The sequence below is a fragment of the Pyrgilauda ruficollis genome, unplaced genomic scaffold (assembly GCF_017590135.1).
Source record: "Pyrgilauda ruficollis isolate IOZ18807 unplaced genomic scaffold, ASM1759013v1 scaffold25, whole genome shotgun sequence".
In the NCBI taxonomy this organism is placed as follows: domain Eukaryota; kingdom Metazoa; phylum Chordata; class Aves; order Passeriformes; family Passeridae; genus Pyrgilauda; species Pyrgilauda ruficollis.
In genome coordinates this window covers 13,796,901-13,821,694 of record NW_024523822.1, presented here as the reverse complement: position 1 = coordinate 13,821,694, position 24,794 = coordinate 13,796,901, and the positions used below count along the sequence as shown (strand labels likewise).

Below are 24,794 nucleotides of genomic sequence, written 5' to 3'. Positions count from 1 at the left end.
GAATTATTGCCTTTTATATTTTCTTGTCAATTTTCTTCTCAGAACTAGTTTTTCCTGTTCATGTATTTTTGCACTTCCTGCAGTTCTTAACTGTTTTTCATTACACTATCAATGTTTACTTCTATAATTGGTATTTGTCTGATGTGTTGTGTCATTACTTTCCCTTGGTATTTCAGGTTTTCTTCTTTTGACACAAATTGTTGGTATAAATCAGACTTATTTTAGTTAGAATATTTTTTAAAAGTAGTGAAATTAGAATTTAATATTAAAAAACACATATCAAATATATTTCCTTCTTTTTAAATGATTTTTTTTCAAATTAGAGACATTTTATATATAGAGTATAGTAGAAAAACTGCAATTTTGATAATTTTAAATTAATAATAGAGTGCAATAATTCAGTGTCATAATGCAGTAGTTGCAGTAATTTGAAATATAAATCTTCTATATAATTTGATTTTACCAGGGTACTTTAGAGTTTAAAGGGGAGAGGGATGTGGAGAAATGGGTGGAGGGGGTGGGCACTAAATCAAAAACTAAGATCAGCTTATGTAAAAGTCGAAATTTTCTTAGTATGAAAAGTGGGTGTTTCACCACTTGATTGTCTTTTCATCTTCTGTATGGCTCTTCATATTTAAGAAATTGTTAACCTATGCAGTTCATGCTGTACTACAAAAACTGATGAAAATTCATGTTCTCTCATGCTGACTTTCAAGGTGCAGAAAGGTTCTAGAAGATAGTGCTACATTAGTTGGTGTGTTGGGTTACGGTGAAGTTTATTTGGGTAATCACTAGGTTTAGAGATTTTTTAGTGGTGATTTCTAAAAGATACCTGTATATTTAACACTTGCATTGTTAGAATTTGGAAATTATGGATAGTTAGTCATATCACATGGGTAGAGTATTATGTAAATGAAAAAAAACAACCAAAAAAAAAAGTAACTGACCTTTTTGTGAGTAGTAAGTTCAATGCATTTAGGCAGCAGATGTACTTCTAGACGAATACAATGCCAAAGGTGAACTGGAAGTATTATGCATGATGCATTTGGCATATCTGCACATGCACAGCCAATGCTGGAAGTCCAAAGTATACAATACTCTTGTTTCTGTCACTAGAAATTGTGTTATTGTGAGTAAAATCTGCCATCATCACATATTGAAGATTTTAAATCAGTGAATTATTGGTTCTGCACAAGTCAAAATCAGTTTTACACTGTATTCCAAACAAATTTTTTTCTGCTACTTCAGAAAGCAGTTGAAAGTTTAATTCCTCTTTATTTCCCATAGTATTATGCCACTGCATATGTAATTTAAATAGTGCTGTATATACAATCTTGAAATAATGGCTTTGATGTTATCACATTGGTCTCCATGTCCGTTAGCTGAGTGATAATGAGATAAAGTAAGAGTAGTTCTGCAGAGGGGAAGGGCTGTTTCCATTGCTCTGTATAGCTACTTGAAATAATGCAACCTGAGTTCCTGCTTTGCATAGAACAGTGGTGTTTTAGTACTCAGCTATTGAAATATTCTTTATATTTGATTTGAAAATTTACAAAATATAGAAAGGACAAGCTGGATACTTCTGTTACAAAAATGGTGTTGCATATCTAAAACAAAGATGTGAATTTGTGGGTTGTCAGTGTTTTAAAGAAATATCATTCACATGGCTGTATTACCCTGATGCTTCCATACTGTAGAAGCAAATTTTCCTTCTTGAATTTTTTTCTCATTTGGCCCTCAGGGCACACCTCTTCAATGAAGCTGGAACTGTGTCAACTGAACAATCTTCATTTAAAATGATTTTTTTTTTTCTAGTGCTTGAGAGCTTGCTTTACTTTAGATTGTTATTCAAATTTTACATCTAAGTGGGGGTTTTTTATTGTATCTGTGCTTAAAACGTCTTTACTTGAGGCCCTTTTTTAATGCACTGATTTTTTTAATGCAGTTTTTTTAATGCTGATTTTTTTAATGTCTATCCTGAAGTATAAAATGCTGGAACTGTCACTTAGTCCTTTCCTACAAGTGCTTGTATGTAGCATGTCTGCATATATTGCATACATGCACATAAGAATTTGGACAAATATGCATAATTGCACAGCCTTTTTATTAAAGAAAATAAAAAAGACAGTATTTTTGTCTTCATGTGTGACTAAACTTTTGCCTGTAAAAGTATTAGAATCTTCATTATCTTACATGAGAGACCATTTTGGTCAAAAATTTCAAGAAAATATTTCTGAACACATTTCACTTTAAATTGGCTGCTTGAAAAGTGTGCATGTCTCTGGTGTGTCTATTGACTGAATATTTGCTCACGCACCTGTAATGAAAAATTCTATCTTTATTACTGGGACTTCCCCCTTAATAAAGTATTCAGATCTGTTTTCCATCTTTACAGAAAATATTGGGCCTTCTAACCTTAGAAAAATTTACAGAGAAAGAGTGAGAGGAAGAGAAAGGTGGAGCTGTTCAGTCTGAAGAAGTGAGGGCTTTGTGGGGACTTTGGAGCACCTTCAATTTCCTAGAGAGGACCTACAAGAGAGCTCTAGAGGGACATTTTACATGGGCACGTAGTGATAGGACAAGGGGGTTTGGCTTTAAGGTCAAGGAGGATAGTTTTAGATTAGATATTAAGTTCTTTACCTTGAGGGTGGTGAGGTACTAGAACAGGTGCTTGGCAGTAGGTGATCCTTAGGTCCCTTCCAACCCAAACCATTCTATAATTCTATGATAATAATAATTCTGTATTTGTATTAAAGTGACTTGAACTAGGAAAAAAGCATGAGCTTGAGCCAAAATCCCAAGGTAGATGCCTAAATTATTTTCAGGGTTTTGACATAATCTCAGATTTGGTTTCACAGACTTCTGATGCTACTCTTTATGCTTCATCCAGTCATGTGATCAAAAATAGATTCAGGATTGTCAGATTTATTCACATAGGAGAGGTGCACCAGTGTTTCTTCTTCTCCAAAAATAAACAATACAAATAAACAAACCTGCTCTGTTTATAAATTTAAAACCAACCAACCAACCAACCTAGAAGCCATATGTATTTAAAGTATCATAAAAAAAAAAAAAATTAAGCCTCTCCTTGTATTATAGCTGTATTATACTGGAACGATGGTTATGTCATATAGGTTTTTATAAATTTAGATTATTTTTAGAATACAATTATGTCTTATCACTACATTCCTCTTATATTTGTATGTCTCCACAGGAGTATCCTACTTTGTTGGTATAATCTATTTTCTTGGCTCTTGGCTGTTCAAATATATGAGAACATACTAATCTGACCATATTTAAATATTTGTACTATTGTTACTTCTGAACACTTTTTCTAGAGAGAAATGGGCATATAAACTCATCTCATGCAAAAAATAGGTATTTCAAGCCCAGATTAACTGATCTCTTAAAGTGTCTGTTTTTCTTTGTGGATGGGTCTAGATGTGTACAACTACAGTTTGTTGTCATGAATCCATCCTCTGAAACTTCTGAAAACTGAAATCTACTTTCAGTACTTACTGTCATGTTTGACATGCAAAAGAATCTTTATTTTTCCAAGTATAAAATAATCTAATTATTGGGTAGGAGATTTTTTTGTGATGGTGGGATTATTTTTATGTATGTTCATGCATTTGCAGCCCAACACATAGTTTAGAGTCTGCATGTTTGCCATATAAATTTCTATAACTACTCCTGCACAGTGTATTCAGAAACCACTGTTCAGTATATCAACATACAAACCCCAGTTAAGAGTAAAATTCTTCTCTTGTAAAGGTGCTTTAGAGAACTGGAATTGCTTGCCTTCCTACTGGTATTTAATAGTCATGGCAAAGTGATGCAAATGATTATAAAACTCTTTGACTGATTTCACTGTGGTCACCAAGACACTCTTAACTATTTTCAGTTCCGCCTTAGATCTTGTGAACTCTTTTGTGTACATAAACTAGGGATGTGCCATCTACATGTTTCAGAAGGAGTAGAAACAAATGAAAAAAAATACAGGACAGTCTTCCTTTGTTAGTGTGTTGTTTTGATGACTTCTGAAAATAAAGGACAGACATAACCCTAATGAGTACATTTAAACTCATTCCAGCATCTGAGGTCATATATTCAAAACCACTCCCATCTTGCTTAGGTGCTGCAAGAACTAAGTCTATCTTAAGATTCATGAGGAGTTATTTTAGACTGATCCTCACAGAAAGCCAAGAGAGGGTTAGAGCTATAGTCCAACATTCCTATTTACATAGAAATAACATTTTAGAAAGCTCAGACCATGACAAGAGAGCTCTGCTGTTATTCCAGCATTGCTCTGCTGTAGGAAGGTAGAGTTCTTTGGTCTGTGATTTCCCCTGAGGATAGAATTGCTTATGGACTTAAATTAATTTGGAGAGGGGGAGGGGCTTCTCCTATTAAGAGTAAAAAACCCCCCAAGATCTAGAACTTTGTGGTAACATATATGTTTTACTTCTGCAAATAATGTATTTCCCAGAACCATTATCAATGTTTATCTATTACATTATAATAACACACAAGTAAATTTACATTTTGCCTTTTGAGATAATAGTGTTTCTGTATTTATAAGAAAATTTGGTCTCTTCAATCAGAAGTATAAAAATATGAGGTACAATGTATCTACTTAGGTTAAGTTCTCCTAGACGCAGCTCCTTTAATTTATGCTGTCTTCATCAGCAGAATTTGCTTGTGGCCAAGATAAAACATCTTCTATATAGTTTTTAAGAAATATAGTGTCTGTTGTGGCTATAAAGCCACTTAAGTATATTGTACATAAACTCAACTTAAAATTCAAAATTTTTAAGCAGGTCCATTTTAATGCATAATTCACTGCTTACAGGCCAAAATTATTAGAGATCAGGCACTTAGTTTAATGACTGAAAATGAAAGTTTCTTGTAGTGTATTTGCTTATTCTTGCTTACATTTTTTATATATGTGAAGTTTTGGGTTTATTCTCATTTTATTAGTTGTTTTCTTTCAAAGACATGTTGAGGCCACAAGGTTTGCCTGGATTAACTGTTTATATCATAAAGCCAGCCCACAAGAAGGAATTTTACAAAAAGAGATGAGCTCTGGGCTTAATGGAGAGGTGGGAGACAGCTACCTTCCATATCACATTTTGCAAATAACAGATTTTTCAAGCTAGAAAGAAGACCAGCTGCAGAACCAACAGCAGAATACCAGACTGTATTTTATTTTCTACATTCAAATACCTTTTTTCTTCCTTTTTTGTTTTTCTCACCACAGAAGAAGCAGTTATTTTTAGAGCATACATATTTATAATTCTTTTCATTTTCCAAGTTCCATAAATGTGTGATGTTTTACACAATTATGTGGTGCATGGAAATAAACACTTCTAGCCATATTTATTTTATTATTTATGCAGGAGAAAAATTAAGCTGCAAATACCATTTCTTTGCTTTGTCAGGTATACAAATTGGTCTCAATATTTATTTTTGCAAATTGTTTCACACCAAAGGTACAAAATCTGAAGTTGTGAGGTAGCCAGTACTGTAATTTTTATATACTTCCATGATAAAATTTGTCAAATGAAATATTTTAGATTGTATTGCCTGATACATGTTTTTTTTGTTTTTGTTTTTGTTTTTAACTAGTGAAAAAGGCCATAGATTTTAAATCTAGAGGATTTAAATTGTTTCCAGGGAAAGACAACAGCAACAAGTTTTCTATCTGTGAGTGTACTCCTTTTTGTTACTTTTCTCTAGTGCAAGAGTGAAGTTTGTGGTGTGCTGTTTGTGTGTAATTATTTATGTATTCTGATAATAGAACTGGATTCTCCAGTCTGCATGGTGGATTTTTACGTATCGTTCTACTCCAAATACAGCTTTTCTATAAATCTGGCATTGTACAAAGACACATTATTTTGTCAATAATTTTGCAATAAATTTGTGGCATTTGAAAGGAAACACATATTCAGCCTTCTAGGTGTCAGCTGTAAATTTAGCTGTAAGAGATCAATTTTTTAAATTGAACATTAGAAGTAGGATCAAATGCTGTGCAAAGTATAGTGTATCCTCATTTATAAGCACACAACCACACATAAGGTCACTTTTTGAAATTTTTTAAAATTCATTAAGTTTGACAGTTTAGCTGATTAACTAGATGTAACTTTAAAAATTCGGGAGATGCTTGAATTTTAGTTACAGAAATTAGAAACTCAAACTGCTTGACATCTCAGTGGACGAAGTCCTGATTATATCATGAGGAGTCAGGCAACTTTCTAGCACAAATTAAACAGGTGTGTCTCTAAATGTATTGAAAGGATACTTTTGAAAGAGAATGTGCCATTTTTATAGAGACCTTTTTGGAATAGAACCACATTTTAAATATTTAAAAGTAAATAAAATGGACTAAATATTTAGCATATGTTGGATTATTCTACATTTCATTACTCTTCACAGGACTGAAAGGATTTGCTTTTGAAGTTCCGTAGGTTGGACATGTTTGAATTAATTATTTGTTTAAAGTATCAGTGATGGATTCAGTTTCCAGAACTTAGCAGCATTAGCATACATTTTTGTTTTCAGTGTTAGATTTTAAACTGTCAAAGTATTATTTTTTTAGACAAAGATATCTCCAAGTACCACAACCCTTCAGCATTCACCAAATCAGAAAAATAAAGCAAAACACACTTCTGTTCATTTTTTGTAATGTCATGTATTACCATATTCAACTTTTCTGTAAACTGCATCACCTAAATAGTTCTGTAAGACATTTCTGATTTACTTGAAAACCTTGTATCAAGATATTTAAAAACAAATATTCTTTTCATACCTATTGGGTGAATGGAAAACAGACTGATTATGCGGAAGAAGTAACAGCAAGATAATTACAGTAGCGTTTATAAAGTACATCACTGAGGTCTCTGTCTAATGGCCCATTTGTGATTCTGTAGTTATAAATAATAATACAATACTAATACAATGGATGATAAAAGATATTATTTTGTACTAATCATTACATTTTCTACTATATAAACTTTAATAGGGATTGTATATTTATAATGAAGTACCAGATGCTCATGATATCCAAAGCTCATTGCTATGAAATTAGTAATGAAATTTATCAACGTATTTTTGAAGGTATTTAGATAATTTCATATGTTATCATATTCTATATGAAGCTGGACACTTCTTTATCTTTTTTGTTATTGATTATGCATAATAGATTATATATATGAGTCAATAATAAGTGAAGGTGAAAACCTTGGTGATTTGTACCTTTAGTGACCATAATCTTGTCATAAATAGATAACTAAGGTTTTATATTATAGTTTAGCATTTGATTCTCTAGTCACTTCGATAGCTGACAATGTTGAAGAAATAGTATTTCATAAGAAGCTTATGTATTTGGCTGTTGACAAGATAATTTTCTCGGTGTGGCCTCAGTTGGGTCTAGTGTCATTGCATTACAGTGACAGATAGGGTCCTTAAAGGAAAACAATGACCAACATTCAACTGTTAGTGAAAATAAGGATAAGTGAGTATCTATTTTACATTATGTCTTTTATTAGCAATGTCTTTAGAAATTTTTGTCTAGCATTCGCATCTGTATGTCCTTTCATTATTTTTCATCTTTTTTTAATGTATCAGTCATATAACATTAAATAGTAACGCACAGGTTATTTGCACAGAGTAAAGTCAGAAGATATTTGATTTGATGATACACTTTGAAACAAGTATGCACCAGCTTCAGTTTAGAAGTATTGACACTGACAAATGAATTAATTCGTGGATCTAAATCAATCTGAATTTGAACTGTGGACTTTCTTGATACCAGTTTCATGACCAGATCATGAATGAATGCTTTCCTTAGTTGCATTTAATTTACTACAGGAAATCCTTTAATTGCTTATTGTGCATAAGCATCTGAGGTATAAAATAAAAATATATAGACAGATATCTGTGGAATTACATAGGGCTGTAGACTGAAAATCAGGCATTATGTCTATAAAAGTAACATCAATACAAAAATCCTAATCTGTGAAATTACTTTTCATTAGGCACTTTACAGGAACCAGAATGGCTTTAAGATTGTTTAAATGTATTTTGGAATTGGGATCAAATTAGCAATCCATATCTGCCTATAAAATTTTCATCTGTGTTTTTAGTGCAGTATATATCTTAATTAAAAAAAAAAATTATTTCATTGAGTTTCTTTAACATAAGCCATTTTTTTTTGTTTATGAGTACTGATAATTCCATATATTATTATTTAAAATTATATCCTGTAGAGTGTTTCTAGAAATTAAACTTTATACAGAAGGTGTCAAAAACCAATAGGATTTTCAAGCTTCCATTTTTGGTAGAAATCGAAGTGTATAATAGTTCTCGTGTCTTGCAATCCAACAGAATATTCTTTTTATATGAATATTTGCTCTATTACCTCTGTATGGGGAAAAATTATGTACAAAAATAAAATAATTATTTGAAATGTTAAAACATGAACTATAATAGAGATAACATTGTTTAAACACTATTTTTTACAGTAAAAATTTCTTCTGTGTGCATTGATATACAATGCATGGCCAAATGGCACCATTATAATTTCTATAATATTATTATCAGACATCATTAATAATTTTAACTAGAGTTTTAATGTATATTTAATGTCAGAAAAGTTTGAATGTCTTCTATATATATGCAGGCCACTTTTGATGACTCTGAGTTTCTCACGTCTCATAGTGAAGCACCCAATATTTCAATGAGAGGGTTAATTCTAAATGCTTATCCAACAAGATGGCTTTGACTGCTTTCTATGCAGTCTATGAAATGGTAGTTGTCAGAGAAATATATATATTTCAACACTGGCATGAATATGTGTTTCTGTAGCTAGTGTGCTTTCATCACATGTACATCTATTGGAGGACAAAAAGACCGAAATCTGAATCCAGGATGGAAGACTCCTCCTGGCCCAAAATTCCCCTGAACGCAGAAATCCAGAGATTGCCTTGGAGTGTTTTTAGAGTAACCTTTGACATGTTGCAGGTGTCTTGGGACAGAGGAGAGTAAATACTGTGGTTCCAGCTGACAAGCACTGAGCTTGACAGGTTTTTTGAGTAGTGTGCTGTGTTGAGATGTTTTCTGCTTAAGCATGTACAACATTTGCCTTTGGCCTTTGGCTTTCTCAGGGGTACCAAACCAATTCTTCCTTTTCTGTGTGTGTAAGAAGACAAATTTCAAGGAAGAGAAACCCCCAAGGATTCTGAATTATATTTTTGTTCGTTAAAAGCTGACAGTTAATGAAAAGCCTTTAAAAGTATAGTTAGAATATACTTTTTTTTAATTTTTAATCCAACAGTATGGTTACCATAATTATATGCAAACCTTTTCCTTAAAGGGAAGTAAAATTCTAATATTGCAAATCCATTGGTCTAGTTCATCAGTAATAAAAATGAATAAAGGTTAAAATATTTCTCTGCTTAATACAAATTACTTGGCCTCATGTCAACTTTTTTTTTTTTTAAATATTTTTCTGTCAAGCCATGAATTTATCAAGTAATAGCAGACTAACATCCTTTGCTAATTTTCTGCTTTTGTGAATAAGTGGTTGAATATGCTGAGATATGGTTAGATTGTTACATACAAATTTCTGGAAAAATAGAGAGAATGGTTCACAGGAAGTTTCTTTCTGAAGATCTGTTTTAGTTTATTGTAAGATAAATGTATTCAAATCAAACTGGCATTTTGAGTTTACCTTCAGATCACCATATTTTGGGTATATATCCATTTTCAATACTGATTAAGGACAGTTCTCTCAGCAGGAGTTTACACATTCAAGTTATACTACAACTGAAGGAGAAAAGGTCAGCTCTTAGTGGGGACAACATTTGTTAATGTATGTTCAAAATAAAATCTTACAGCCCTAAACCTGATGAACATTCCTTTAAATGTTAATGTTTCTAAAAAAATAATAATAACATTTCCGTATGGATTCAATATTATTACAAGCAAACAAGATAGCTGATTAATGCATCGAATAAAAAACTTGTGTTATTTATTTGGAAAAAAACCCAGAAAATATATGCTTTGTTATAGGGAGGAGAAACTTAGGTATTGAAACTGGAGGTTATATGGGTGATCATATTCTGTAGAAAATATGTTTTAAAAGACCTAAAAGGAAAAGAATATACCCTCATATTTTTAAATTGCTTACCTCTGTATTTTTTCAAAACTTTCTTACTTTATCTATTTTTTGTTTATTTTATTTTGTTGTTGTTTGTTTTTGTTTTTGTTTTTTTTCCAGTAAATGAGGGAGGTATTAAACAGGCGTCCAATTTGTGTCCAGATCCTGGAGAACCAGAAAATGGAAAACGGATAGGCTCAGATTTTAGGTAAAATATAAATTCTATCATTGTATAATTTCTCTAATACTGAACTTGGAAAATGAATATGTTGAAAATATATTTGTGTTTCTGAGTACTTTTTCAAAACTGACCTTCTTAGTAAAAAAGTGCACTATAATTCTGTATAAAATTATGTAATGCAATATAGCATGTACCTAGTATGCAAATAGATGAAATATCTGCCTAGGAGAGATCATATCTCTGAAAATCTGACAAAAATAGGATTGAAGGTAAGTTTATGCTATTTTCTCATGTAAATACTGTGATAGATTTATAAATATTGAGCATACATATTGTACTGGAGGCTTTTGCAAAGGACAAATTAAAACTGAATATAACACAAGAACAATAAAACCTCAGAGAAGAAATTTCAGATCTTACTGAAATATTCATTCAGTCTTACAGAGAAATTACAGTCCCTAAAGTGTGTTTTTCAGGAACCCAGAAGTTTTATACATGCAGATGTATTTCCCTAGCAGTCATCACATTGGCCTAGAATTCTTAATCCAGACCATTTTTTATTAATTTTTCTTCTATTCACAACTATCTTTCAAATTCCTTATCTTGTACGAGAAAAAAGGCTTCCAGTACTCTTTCAAAATATTCTGCTGTTTTATCAGTTAACTTGACTCTTAATTCCAATATCACTAATGGCTGATGAGTAGAGACAACATAATAAATTTTTGAGAATGTTTTGGATTAATTTTAATATATTTTCTGAGTTTCTGATTTTTTTCCTTTTCAATTGTTGAATATTTATTTAAAAGGGTTAGTATGCATATTATTTTATATTTGACATACACAGACACTTCAGACTGTATAAAAAAAATCAAATCTGTGTTCTTGTTTCACATCATGTGCTAATTTCACATTATGTTTGCAAAACATGAAACACCTTAATGATGAAAAAAAAAGACAGAAAGAAGTAGAAGCATGATAATTTTAAAATTATTTGGTCGTGATACATTCAACTTTGTTTTCTATATATTTTGTATTGTACCTATCACACAGCACACTTCTAAGCATTTGAAGAGAATTCTTAGAGTAATCTGGATGTACAAAGATTTTACAAAATTATGATATTTCATTTTTTACATAACTTCTTGTACTTTTTTGTGTGTGTTTGTCTTTTTTCCTTGTAATCAAGCAGAAGACAGGATTGAAAATTACATCCTAAGTAAATGTGCTAGCTAGCAAAGAGTTATTACAATTTCTCAATTTTTCATAAGTCTCCCTATTTCTCTAGTTTTGAGAAAAGCAAAAGTTCAAAGTGCATCTGAGAAAGCTTTCTAACTAATTTTATAAAAATGCAATTTCTAAAGTTAGTTTTCAAAATAAAAAGTTTTATTTTCAGATAAATAAAAAAAACCCACTGTATTTAAATGTCATATTTTCTAGTATCATTACTTTGGATGGTATTTTGTATTTTAACTTCAAAAATATGGCTCGAGAGCAACAGCATTTGACAGACAACGTGCCAGTTCTTTTCTAGTGTTATCTCTGCAAGTGATCATGAAAAGACCTACTTACAAAGATTATTCTAGTTAAACTTATGTGAGGGCAGTACCTCAAAAAAGATATGCTGATGATCATGCCCTCATCTTTCTTTTTAGATCAAAATGTTAGGATTTCAGTTAGCATTATTTTTAACTGTACACTGGGATGATGAACCAGGCTTTCCTATTTCAAATGCATTGATGAGAAAATCAAAGGAGAAGGCATTCAAATTACTGAACAATAGTACCAAAGATACACAAGTACCAGCATCAATATATTTTCCAGTGTTTCTTTTCCCTAATTTCTCGTTAATCTTGGTGACATTTTTTTCTCTTAGAAAAAAATCCCCCAATAATCTTTATGGAGTTATACCTGTAAAAAACAGCACTAGTGAATGTTAGTAAAATGTGCATTTAGCTAAAATTGAAAACTTCATACATTGATAAAGTTCTTACAGGGAACAAAAGCAGACTAAAAATTTTCAGCAGACTAAATAAAATACCTGTTTAAATTTCAATTCATGACATTATAATAATGGTTGTTTAATTGCTTCATAGGATTCCAAAGTAAGAATGTTACAAATTATTATTGTGTTACATTTAGTTAAAAACATCTAGTACCACGGAAAATCTTTTCCATTCTGGCCTATACCTGGCAAATAGAAAAATAACACATTTTCACCTTTTCCTTCTTGAAGTCACTCTGTCTGTAATGAAGGAAATAGCTTTATTTTAAGCTTGCCTCTTTTTTCCTTTCTGAAAAGAAAGTACAATTCCAATTACAATGCCTTAATTTGAAAACACAGTATTTTGAAGAAGGGCTTAATTCTGTCTCTACTAAGATCAATCATAATTTGATTTCTGTACAATTTAATATATTTTAGAGAAGAGCATGCTCTTGTCACATCTCCTTAGATTTCTTCAATTATGAAGGGGTAGGTTTGGGAGCATTGCATTGCAGTTTTACTTCTGTTCTGATTACAAACACTACCTGCTCTCAGCACATTAATTGCCCCTTACGTGGTTCTTACACAGATTTACAAAATCTGTAATTCAAGCTCTTAGACAAACTGGAGCATTCCATGACATTATTTGGGGCCTGTAGATTCCATGTTTACCCTTTTGAATATTTTTTCTAACATTAAAATTCCCCATGGCTGTATTTTGAAGTACTAAAGGTATTGCTTCTGATCTGGCTGGATGCATATTTGAGCATAAAAGGTTTTGCATATTGAAGTAAAGTCAAAAAGATTTACCTATAGCTGCCAGCTTTTCCTGTGCTGAAAAAAAAACCATTCTACTTCAGAAATAAAACTTCCCATCCCTAGGAGTTTCTTAAAATTTCAGACACACTAGTGATTATTCATCTGAAATTTGCAATTTTACTTTACTTTATGTGTCAACTACTAAAATAAATCTTTTTAAATCTAATAATAAATCTTTCTCACATGTCCAGTTTTAGAATGAATGCCACTATGTACAAATATAAGATGTAATAGAACAAGAGAAAAAGTTTTCACATGGCCTTGTTTCTATTTTTCTTTATTTCTAAGTGGAATAAACATATCCATATTCAAATCCTGAATTAGCCTTGAACAGGTGTTTTATTATGAGGCAACCATGTTCTTTCATCACCATCTCAAAATTCTATCTTCATGACATGAATGAACGAGCCCATCTCTATCCCTCTACCTCTGTAGTGTGGTCACACTAGGATTTAAAGATGAGATTCTGATCAAACCTGTATTGCAACAAAACAGTGAATACTGTTGGCCAAAAATGCTGATGTAGTCTTAAAAATATATATTCGACTGAGAGACGGCAGAATATGAAATTTATGATAAGGAGAGTTTGTTTTACCACAGGTTGACTTACAGTCTAACTAATGATAATATCTTCTTTCATTTTATATAATAAATTAGTTTGTACTTATTTTCTTTGGAAGAATGAAGTTCAGCATTAATTGACTAGATTGACTACAAGTTTCACACTTGAATTTCCTTAAATCTACTCTGAATCACATATCCTTCTCTGCAGATATGCAAGGTGAGCTTCTAGACTTGGAAACTTGAAGCCAAACATCCTGAAAAATAAACCAAACTTAGTTTGCAGTGTGAGATATGAGGCTAGTTTATAGGGGATCTGTGCACCTATCACTTTTTAACAGTTAAGTGGATCCTTTGTCACGGACAAGTGTCTGACAGTACAAGCTTTGTGAGAAAAGATTACACTTTTTTTAAAAGATGACTTACCAATGACCTCCATAGTGTCAGGAAATCCTCTGAAACTGAAATTTAGTCATCAGTGTAGTTTTTTCAGCACTCAGTAAGGATTTTTCTTGGTCAGAAATTTGGAATATTTAGATATTCTAACATTATCTAATGGAATCCCAGCATTTTGCAGTAATATTTCCAAGTAATGTACAAACTAATCTGTGAAAATATTCCTATGGATGTCCTTGAGAGACATGCTGTGACTTAGCTTAGCTCTCATACTGTGACTCAAAGACAACAGTAGAACCTATCTGTAGCTTGCACATTAAAAAAAAAATATGGATCAATAGGGTGTAGAAAGTTGCCAGATTAAAAAAAAAATCACTGTTCATAATCTTGAAAGCTTACATGTCTTTATTTTGCTGCAGGCAGAAGAAATAATATATGTGCTGATTGTTTCTTCATGCTAGGATTAAAATATATGATATTGCTAAATTTACAATTTGATAGAGGTGGACTTTAAGAACTAATTGTTATTTCTGGCTGTACATTTTCTTCTATGGCTAAAAATGGTGTCCTCTCTCAAATTTGTTCAGTTGCAGGCATGAACTGAACAGGTTAATACATAATAAAGATGGTTTTGATTCCTTGTGTAATTGATTATTTTTCAACAATAATTTTAAAAACTTATCAAATAATGGAGGAGAAGAACCTCAAATGAGGTAGTTTGCTACACAAATGCCAACTATTAGAATAATACTATTCAGTATAAACTTCATATGAAGTTCAAAATTTTAAACTTTTTCTTTCTCATCCTTTAGAGGTTCTGTAGTTCATTTTGGACTTCTTACTGCTTTTACTCTTTGTTGTTTAAAGAGGAATCGCAGAACTGAGGCAAATTATGAAAATTTTAAAAACAGATACAAACTTAAAATTCTGTCAGATTTGTATACTAACTTCCTTATTTGATATCTGTTTATACATTTTTCCTAATAAAAACATATCCAAATTTTGGAGTTTTAATGAAAATGAAAACCTAATGGCAATAATCTTTTGTCCTATTAGAAACAGGAATTTGCAGATAAAGTTACTGAGAGACACTCAGGTCAAGCATTCACTTTTAGAGTTATGAACTGCTTTAACACATTGTGTTATATATGCAGAAGTTTTGCATTAATTCAGGACAAATTAAGCAGTTTATGTGAGTCATAGAAATATTGATCGGAAGGGTTCTTCAGAAGGCATCGAGTCCATCCTCCTGCCCAATGTAGGACTAGTCAGATCTGCTCTGGCTTCGTTTAGACAATCCTGAAAACTCCCAGGGTTAAAGATTTCACAAGAGTTTGTGTATGCTCTTACAGCTCTGCCCTCCTTTGTTGAAAGAAATTTCTTATGAAGTAAATTTGAATCTTCCAAATTGTCCCTTGTATATTATCTGGCACATTTAGAAAAGTTTGGTTTCATTATCTTTGTAATGGCTCCTGAAATTTTTATGGTCTGCTATTAAATAGTACCTTAGCTTTGTCTTTGTCAGATTAATTAAGCCTAGTTGCCTTAACTTTTTATTGTAGGTCATATGCTTTAAGCCTCTGATTAATCTCCAAATTATTGAGTTTTTACCAATACCTCTCTTGAAGTGAGAGACAAAACATTTGGCTTAATATTGCAGATATAGCTTCACCAGCTGAGATCTGCTGCCACCACTTCTAGTATTGATAAGTATGTAGTTTATTTTATTCAGGATGAGAACATGTTCAATAGTGCAGAACACTGTATCTCTACTTGTTGAGTTTCCTGAGGTTTCTGTTTTCCCAGTGCTGGACTTTGCCAGGCTTCTGGATTGAAGGTCTGGTCTTCAGTGTGTCAACTACTTTTCCTACTTTAGTTTGATCCATAAATATATGGATCCATAAATTCTGTCTCCCCATCAAGGCTGAGGATGAAAATATCAGATAGCAGCAGACCTTATGTTGATTTCCCAATGCTCAGATTATTACTGTCAACCAGCTGAATATGAAGCGATTGATTTCTACTCTTTAAGCACGGCTTCCAGGCATATTTTGAATATATATCGATTCAGTGTGTATTTTGTCAGCTCTCAAAACACACTGCTGTAAAAGGTGCTCTCAGAAACGTTGCTGATGCTGAACACTGTTACACTGAGCACTGCTACATCTACCACTGGGCTATGCAGCCAGTCATTTTGTCATAGAAGACAATCAAATTGACCAAGTATAACTCAACTTTAGTAAATTTGTGTATGTGCTCTTGATTTCCAGTTCATGCTTTACTAGAACACTTGTTCTTTCCAGAAATCAATGCAAGATTCTGAGACTCTCCTTGCCCTTTATAAAACTTGATGTAATGTTAGCCTTTCAACAATCAGTCAGAACATCTCATCATAGTTTTTCATAGATGATACCCACCTTGCACGGACTCAGGGAGATTTTTCAACAGCCTTTGGAGAAAGATATTGGCCACCTGCCCTTGAATGCAGCTGCCTCCTTTTACCTGTTATTTCCCAGTATTGGCTGTCCCTCTTCTTCACAAATTATGTTGGTACATATAGATAACTAGGAGTACATCTGCTATAGAAATTGATGCAGAAAAGGCATTTAGTGCTTCTGCCATTTCCGTATTGGATTTCAGCACCACAAGATTGCTTCATCCATTTACAAATGAACCCACGTTGTATATGAACTTGCTTCTGTGACTAATATACCCAAAGAAGCATTTTTGCTTACCATTGTGCCTTACTAGCCTTAGCTTTAGCTAGGGTCTCATTCAAAAATCTAATTCAGCCACCCAGGGACTGCTAAATTAGTAGATCCAGTTCAGAATGTTCATTAACCATAAATGACCAGAAGATGCACTGAACTATAAATGGTTCCTGTATTCTAAAGATTTTCTCTGAGCATTAACTTTTCATCACTTTCAGTGTTAGCATACTGAATTCAATGGCCATTGACTGCATCCACAAAAAAAATTTTTATGAATATATTCTCATTCTGAAATTTTATGAGATTTTCATTCTATCCTTAAGATTTTTCCTTTTTTTTGGTGATGTATATCTCTATTGTATACCACAATGAACAGCTTAATAATTATATCATGCTTCAGTTCTCTTGAGATTTACAAAGCAGAAATAGTCTAATTTTAGGGGGCTTCATCTGGTGAGCAGTTTGGACCAAATGTAAGTCAGGACATCAAACTGTCCTTATTTTTTCCCATTATTTTTGGTTATTTGTTCCCACAATCTGTTTTCTCTAAAATAATACCTGCTCACTATTCAGAGGTTCCCCTAAAACCAGTTTCCACAATCTGATTTTCTCCCTCCACAATTTTTAGTTCTCTAACATACCAGAAGGCTGAAATCAGATCTCTCACATGTCCTCCTACAGTACCTCGGGATGTGTAATAGATGTCATCAATTTAATCCTATCAAGGTTCTGTCTTTGTCCTATAACACAATCCTTCCATCATCTGACATCCTGTCAAAGAAAAAGAAAATAGAAAATAAAAACTTAAAACCCTACTGAAATTGTTGCTATGCCACCACATCACATAAACCCTCATCAAACCCTTGGCCTATCTTTTATTTCATTTTGTCTTAGAGGTAATAATTTTTTCCTGGTAATTTGCAAGTCCTTTTTGAATCTTCATCATATTCACCTCATGGGCCTCATGCACCTGTCAATAGAGGAAATGACACTTTACCCTTTTGTACATAAGTAATCAAACTGTTTTTAGAGAAAGATTAATTTCTAACTGACTAATTCTAGCTCACAGATTAAAGGTATTGAAAAAATAATATTGTCATCAGAAACACGAAGAATCTCTCCTTCTATCACTGTGTGGGCTATTCACTAAAGTGTTGGACTCCACGATCCTTGTGGGTGCCTTCCAACTCAGAATATTCTATGATTCTGTGATTCTCTGATACTAGAAAATTTGGAAAGAATTGAAATAATTTCCATTTTTAAGAGTGTATAGATAGATAATGACAGCAAAATATTAAAAAATGGTAATCTTGATTATGCTTTTAAGTTCCTGAGACACATTTTCTTAACATTTTCTGACAAGCTCTCTATTATTGTCTTTTTTTAGTTGATCTTCCATAGGAACTAATCTTCTGCTCTTCAATTTTCTTTCTTAGACTGGTACTTTATCATCTGTTAATCTAATTGTCCTTAGTAGGTCTCACTCACACAGCATATATGTCACAGATTTTGTAAATTATCCACTCCCACTCTGAGTCCAGTCATATGCTTTTAGTCATATACTATTAAATATCAGTTTAATATCAAAACTGATTTGGACAAGTAAACTCGACTTCATAATGTGAATGTTATTTACACTTTTGTAGGTGATAGAAATAATTATCATGTTTGTACAGTCTTCATAATTATTCAGATCTCTGCAGTTTTGCCTGTTACAGTTTTTTGTTTGTTTTTTTTTTTACAAAGAGTGTAATTTTATTTGTAAATGGTGTGCATCCTGCTCAGCATTTCCTCTTTAAATCAGTCCATGGCTAGTTAAGGAAAATATATTTCCATGTTATTTTTCTTCAAGTGTCCCTTTTTTTTTTCCCTAATAATAAAGACACTCAAATTCTCTCAACATGACTTTCTGAAGCAGATAATTATGAAAATCTAATCTTGAGAAAGATATTCTTATCTTCCCAATTGCTACCTTTTGAACTTTCCTAACCATATAGTCCCTGTAGCAGCTGTGCATAATTTTTTAAATTAGTTATAGACAACCTTTGTGTTTCACCGTTTTGAAATATCCTCCAACTCTATGATCTGCCTGGTGGGTCTTTTTCCTCAGTCTCCTATAAAAGCCTTTTACCCTTACATTGCAAGGGCCTTTACATTATGTTTACTTTATTTTTTTCAGTTTTTCACTTTTATATCTCCTTTTTTGGTGGATTCTGCAGCTATTCTTTATCCCATTCTTTCACAAACATTCTTACTGAAACAGGAACTGTTTTGGAATAGTTCATAGAGCTGTTACCCACTGTCAAATCCTCCTTTTCTGAGATGTCTGTTCAGGTGACTGTATCATCTTTCATGTCCGCATCTTCTTAATATCTATGTCTCTGTAAGGCCCAGGTGCCTCCCAGATTTCATCAATTATTTTGTGCTGACACCGTTCCTTTTCAAATATCTAACATTTCTAACTCCCTTAATTGAATTGTGAATTGAAGAATTGTAGCACTAAAATGGCCATCTATAAGGAAAGAAAAACAGGCCTCATTCTTTGCAAGCCAAACCCTTCAGAGAAAAATTAATTTTAGTATGTCTTTTGGCAAAAATGAATGCCATATCTTGTGGGGTCAAACCCAGATTTGAAGACTGGGTCAAGCAAAGTGCCAAGTAAATATTGACACTTTGCTTAGAGAGATTAACAAACCATTTTTTTCACCAGTATGTAACATACCAAAGACAGGGAAATGTCATCCATCCAAGGAGGGTCTGATAACGCCATCCGTCCATCCATCCATCCATCCATCCATCCATCCATCCATCCATCCATCCCTCCACCCATCCATTTATTCAGGGTCAGATAACTACATGGCTTACAGTGTTATACAGGAAGGCTGACATTACAAACTCTTGGGGAGTTACTGCACATTTAATCTTAAAATACCCAGAGAACTGCATTCACAGTGTAGCCAAGATCTTGTAAGTCCCCTGTATGTATAAAACATTTTACACTTTGCAGCTATGACAGACAAGCCTTTAAAATGAGCAGGCTGAAATTATGAAGTGTGAGGTACTGATATCAGAGAAAGGCCCGATGTACTGGCTATTACATCAGCTATAATCAGGATTTGAAACCATAATGATATTTAAAGGAAAATACTTATCTCAATAATATGCATTTACGTATTGATTTATTCAACTTTTCCAGACTGAACCCCGCTTTTCCCTCTTGCCTCCCAGTCCCAATCCTCCTCTCAGAAAAACTTAACAAATAACAACAACCAAAAAAGCAAACAAAACCAACCAACCAACCAAAAAAACCAAACAGAAAACCCAACCCAACAAACAAACAACAAAAGAAAACAAAACGAACAACAACAAAAAAAGTTTTCTGGACTTATTTCTTGTTTTGTCCTGAGCTGTTTCCAGCACCAGTTGTCAGCTTCATATGAGGAAGTACAAAACCTTTTCAATCCAGCATTATAACTTAATAGATAATCACAGCTAAGCACCTACAAATATGTTTCCAGAAATCTTTTATTTTCTTCCATTAATTTGAGAAACATATGCCAGTTAAATGAGCAAATCCTCACATTCTAATAACGTTCATTTCTCATAACTTATCTAGTAGTACATTCAAAATCTTATTACTGGCAAGAGTACAGAGACCACTTACATGAAGTTAAGACTTCATTGCAAGCTTAACTAAAATCTTTATATACTAATCAAAATATTAAACAATGCTATAACTGGTATTTTTACAATAATACAAATTAATATAGTATACTCTTATTAATAATATACTACTTTTTAAATAGAAGAAACATTATTAATATCTATCCCTTTTTCTCTGTTATGGTGCTCCCCTTCCAATGCCCTCCAGTTCTAAAGTCAAAAGCACCAGATTTCCTCAAGAACAGTTGGGGTGGGAGATATTCACAGCATATTATTTATATCTTGAGTTCTTCATTGGGAGAAATAAAATGTTTACAATAGGAATTTCTCTTTCAGTCTTGTAGTTGACCTTTTGACTTTTCTTCTAGGTGATTCCCTTATATCGCTTTCCCGTTCTTTCCTAGCTTCAATTAACATAAATAACTACTTTTAGTTACACAATGTCTAGATTTGCCAAATTTTTATTATATGGAGGTCTGCAGTTAGGTCAGAAAATAGTCATTTGACCTCCAAATGACTGTTAAAAGAGGTAAACCAGCTCCAGCCACAACAGGCCCAGAGAGGGCTGAACAGTGTGTACTATCAGGCTAGTACATAGCCTTCAGCCTTTATTGAGAGCAGAAATTTCTCGATTACATATTTGTATTGTTTGTCAAGACCATCATATCTAAAGAAATAGGAACAATGGACTGCTAGCTATGTGTTTAAAAATGCTTATTTTTATGTCATTGTTTGATTTTAGCTTGGGAGCAACAGTACAGTTCTCCTGTGATGAAGATTATGTGCTACAAGGTTCCAAAAGTATCACCTGTCAGAGGATAGCTGAAGTTTTTGCTGCATGGAGTGATCACAGACCTGTGTGTAAAGGTAAACAGAAATTCTTACCCTCACAGTGATTATTCCATTTGGCATCTCTCCATTGTTTGACAGTCAATCCTATTACATTTTTTCTAAGTACCAGAAATTGTAATCCTAATATCCCCACTTTCTTAATAGAAAAGGATTCTCCTATGCTGTTTTGTTTAACATAAACTTTGTATTTCAGCATGCTTGCTTCAGTAGGCAACTTACATTATAAATGTTGCTTTATAAGGAGCTGACACAAACCTATCAGATGCTAAGTATTAGAACTTATCAAGATGGATATCAAAATTGCAGTGATTTAATATAAAATCAGTAATTTCACGATGCTTCCTCATTGCACATTTTAAAAGCAGATAAGAAATTCTTGAATTTATAATAGGTAAGTAGTGGAGAAGTAAGTCTACATCTGTTTTTTACCCTGAGAAAATGGATAAAGGGCAAAACATTCAGTGAAAGAAGAAAAGCATAAAGGAATTTTGCTGAAAATATTTGATGACCTAATACAGCAGCAAGTAGTATCATGAATGCCTGAATCAATGAATGAAAGTATTAGTGTGTAGGTACAGATGAGATATTAATATATAATGAAAGTATTAATGTGCACAAATACACAGAAATTGTTCTAATCACAACAGTTGTTTGTTTTTCCTTTTTTTTTTTTTTCTGGATTTCAAACTTAAAGTACTGGAAGCAAGTGCCTATTAGGAATATTTAAAAACACTATAAATTATAGACATGGTGGGGGGGTCAAAGACTTAGATTTCATTCTACTGTAGAACAACATGGTTCCTTTGAGACTTTCTCTATGAGGCTACACCAAGAAAAGTCAGCAAACAGAGCTCTCTGCAGCACACAGGCAAAGGAGCTGTGCTTTACATCCCAACTCTGCCCCAAAGGATGGACACATATTCAGATGGAGCAGCAAATTGTCTAGAACACTCACTGGTTTTCCTCTCCTGACTTACTTCTCACATACAAGCTGCAAGGAGTCATACAATTTCTTATTAAATATGCAGACAAAAATGCTTGGCATTAGTGTCACTTGTGACCCTATGTCTTTAGCTACTGATCCTGAATGAGGAGCCTTCCTCTCACCTCTCTACCCTCTACTTCTTTCCAAGCATCTGGTGTGACTTTGGACACACTCATCACCAGAGTATTGTTTCTCTGAGGATGGTGCAAAAGTGCCATTCTTTCTAGAAAGTAACGTGAGTGAAGGAACAAGCCTTCATCCAGCAGCAGCTGAATCTTCCTGTGTTCAGTATTGATCAAATAAATATGCTTTGTGAAAGTGCAATGCAACTCTAGGATTATTTCACATATGTAAGTGTCAATTTGTTTTATTCAATTATGCAAGATGGTCTGTCAGAATACAGTGGAAGAAATAGTTCTTTAGCTTTTGTAGTTTATGTGGTGTCATAATAATCACTGGAGAAATAGGATAGGCTCATGTTTAGTTGTGGTTGCTTGTCAGTTTTACCTCTTCATACAGGAAAAGTTAACCAGTAAAGCATTCAGCAAAGATCTGAATATCAAGGAGAGAACAATAAAAGTATTATTGACTCCAACAGACTAGGAATTTAGTGCCTTGAAAGTGTCACTTGGAAGCACAAAGGACACAGTTTATATCCTTTGTATTATTCATGACAGTGGTGCAAGCTATGTAAATAAGAATATGGGTTCTTTACTGACATGGTATTGTAAATAAGCATACAGACTTTGAATTGAAAATAAATACCCTTTGTAATCTTTAGAAATAGATAACACTGGTTTTGTTAGTCTAACTTTTACAAGATATATTTAAACTTTTCAGTGCTTTGGCCATTGATTCAATGGGTTGTACAGGGCTTATAGCAGAAAAAAATGCTGACATGCCATACACCAACACATATGCACAAAGAAACCCACATATAGACAGTGATAAAGGTTTCTACTATTTAAATTTGTCTTTCAAGACATTAGTGAAGGTGGAATAAGTTAGTCCTTGAAGAATTTTAAAAATAAATAGGGCAGATTCTGTTACTGTATTTACTGTTTTTCCTCAAAATACTTTTAACATTTTTTTAAGATTATAAGTTTAGACACAAGAGAAGGTCTATTTTATTTTGTCAGAATAATTAAACATGAATGTTCTATTCTCTTGTAAGAGGTGGTTCTGGTTTTGTTCAGTGGTATTTTAATTCCTCATATTTTGATTAGAGTAAGTTAGAGATCAGTTTATGAATCTGCTACATGTATTTTTTATGTGAATTAAAAGGTGAACTTTCTTTTTGCAGTCAAAACTTGTGGATCCAATCTTCAGGGGCCTGGAGGCACTTTCTCATCACCCAATTTTCCATTTCAATATGACAGCAATGCTCAATGTGTGTGGGTCATCACAGCTATCAATACTAATAAGGTAAGTTTATATTCTGGCTTTTCTCTAAAAAAAAAAACCCAAAACAAACAAATCCCTCCCTCCACCTCCCCAACCCTAAACCAACCAAACAAAAGCACACATAGACCATAACATTTTTCACTAATATGATTTATCTCTACAGTCCAGCTTTTGTACTAGGTGCATTTCAGATATTTTTAAGAAATGTCAGACACCAGATGAGTATGGACAGATGTTAAAACTCCCCTAAGATTGTTTTAGTTTTTGTATGCCAAGTAGATGCTCTCATATTTTTTATGTCATTCTGTAACTTAATTCCCAGAAGCAGCTATTCAATGGTATGAGGAAATTTCATGGGCCCACTAGTATTGTGTTATAAGCAGAAGAGCTACTTTGTGGATGTTTATATCATCTTTGGCCTTCAACTGTGTGAGAAATCACTGAAGTTCTTCACTTTCCCTTTGTGAGGAACTGTTCTGAAGATGTTTATTCTATTGTCTGAACCACTGTATTAAAATCCCATGTACTTTAAACCTACGCTTTAAAGCAAAAGTACCGAGAGTTCTGATAATGTCAAATGAGTCAAAGTAGAGCAATTAAGCTAAGTTATGACACCAGTTGTCTTTAATTTCAAGAACTAAACATCTGGAAGCAATGGCTATATTCTATTTCCAGGTGTATCATTTTGCGCGAACTGAGTGTAATGGACTTGTTTAGATGTAATAAAACATAAATTAGCTGTGCAGCTCAGGAATGTTTTATAAAAGGCTATCATCATCTGTGTTTGCTGGTACAAGGATATATTTTACCTCTAAATTTTGTTTTATATTGCCATCTGCATCACACTCCATTAACTGCTCAGAGAGGCCTATAAGGCTCAGTCTTTTGCACCTGAATTCACCAGAGGACTCAGTTAAAACCTGACTATTTTCAAAATTTCAAAAACCATTTAGCTACACTGGTGTATTTCTCACTCTAATTTTACAAAGTCCTGTGTGGAAGCCATCTTTGTGTTCCCCTTTGGTAAAAGAAAAAAGGATATTTATACAACTGATTAGAATTTGATAATGAAAACTATAAAT

At 32.9% G+C, this 24,794-nt stretch overlaps 1 protein-coding gene across 3 annotated transcripts in view; it reads left to right on the top strand.

The window, feature by feature from the left end:
• CSMD3 (CUB and Sushi multiple domains 3) overlaps nucleotides 1-24,794 on the top strand; it is a 579,207-nt gene that overhangs the window by 237,490 nt on the left and 316,923 nt on the right. For 2 of the 3 annotated variants that reach the window (XM_041470731.1, XM_041470730.1), the window contains 4 exons: nucleotides 5,629-5,706; nucleotides 10,280-10,367; nucleotides 21,214-21,338; nucleotides 23,612-23,733. In XM_041470731.1, the coding sequence (XP_041326665.1) occupies nucleotides 5,629-5,706; nucleotides 10,280-10,367; nucleotides 21,214-21,338; nucleotides 23,612-23,733 (413 nt within the window). The remainder of the gene's footprint in view (nucleotides 1-5,628; nucleotides 5,707-10,279; nucleotides 10,368-21,213; nucleotides 21,339-23,611; nucleotides 23,734-24,794) is intronic. The other variant, XM_041470732.1, reaches the window with a different exon arrangement.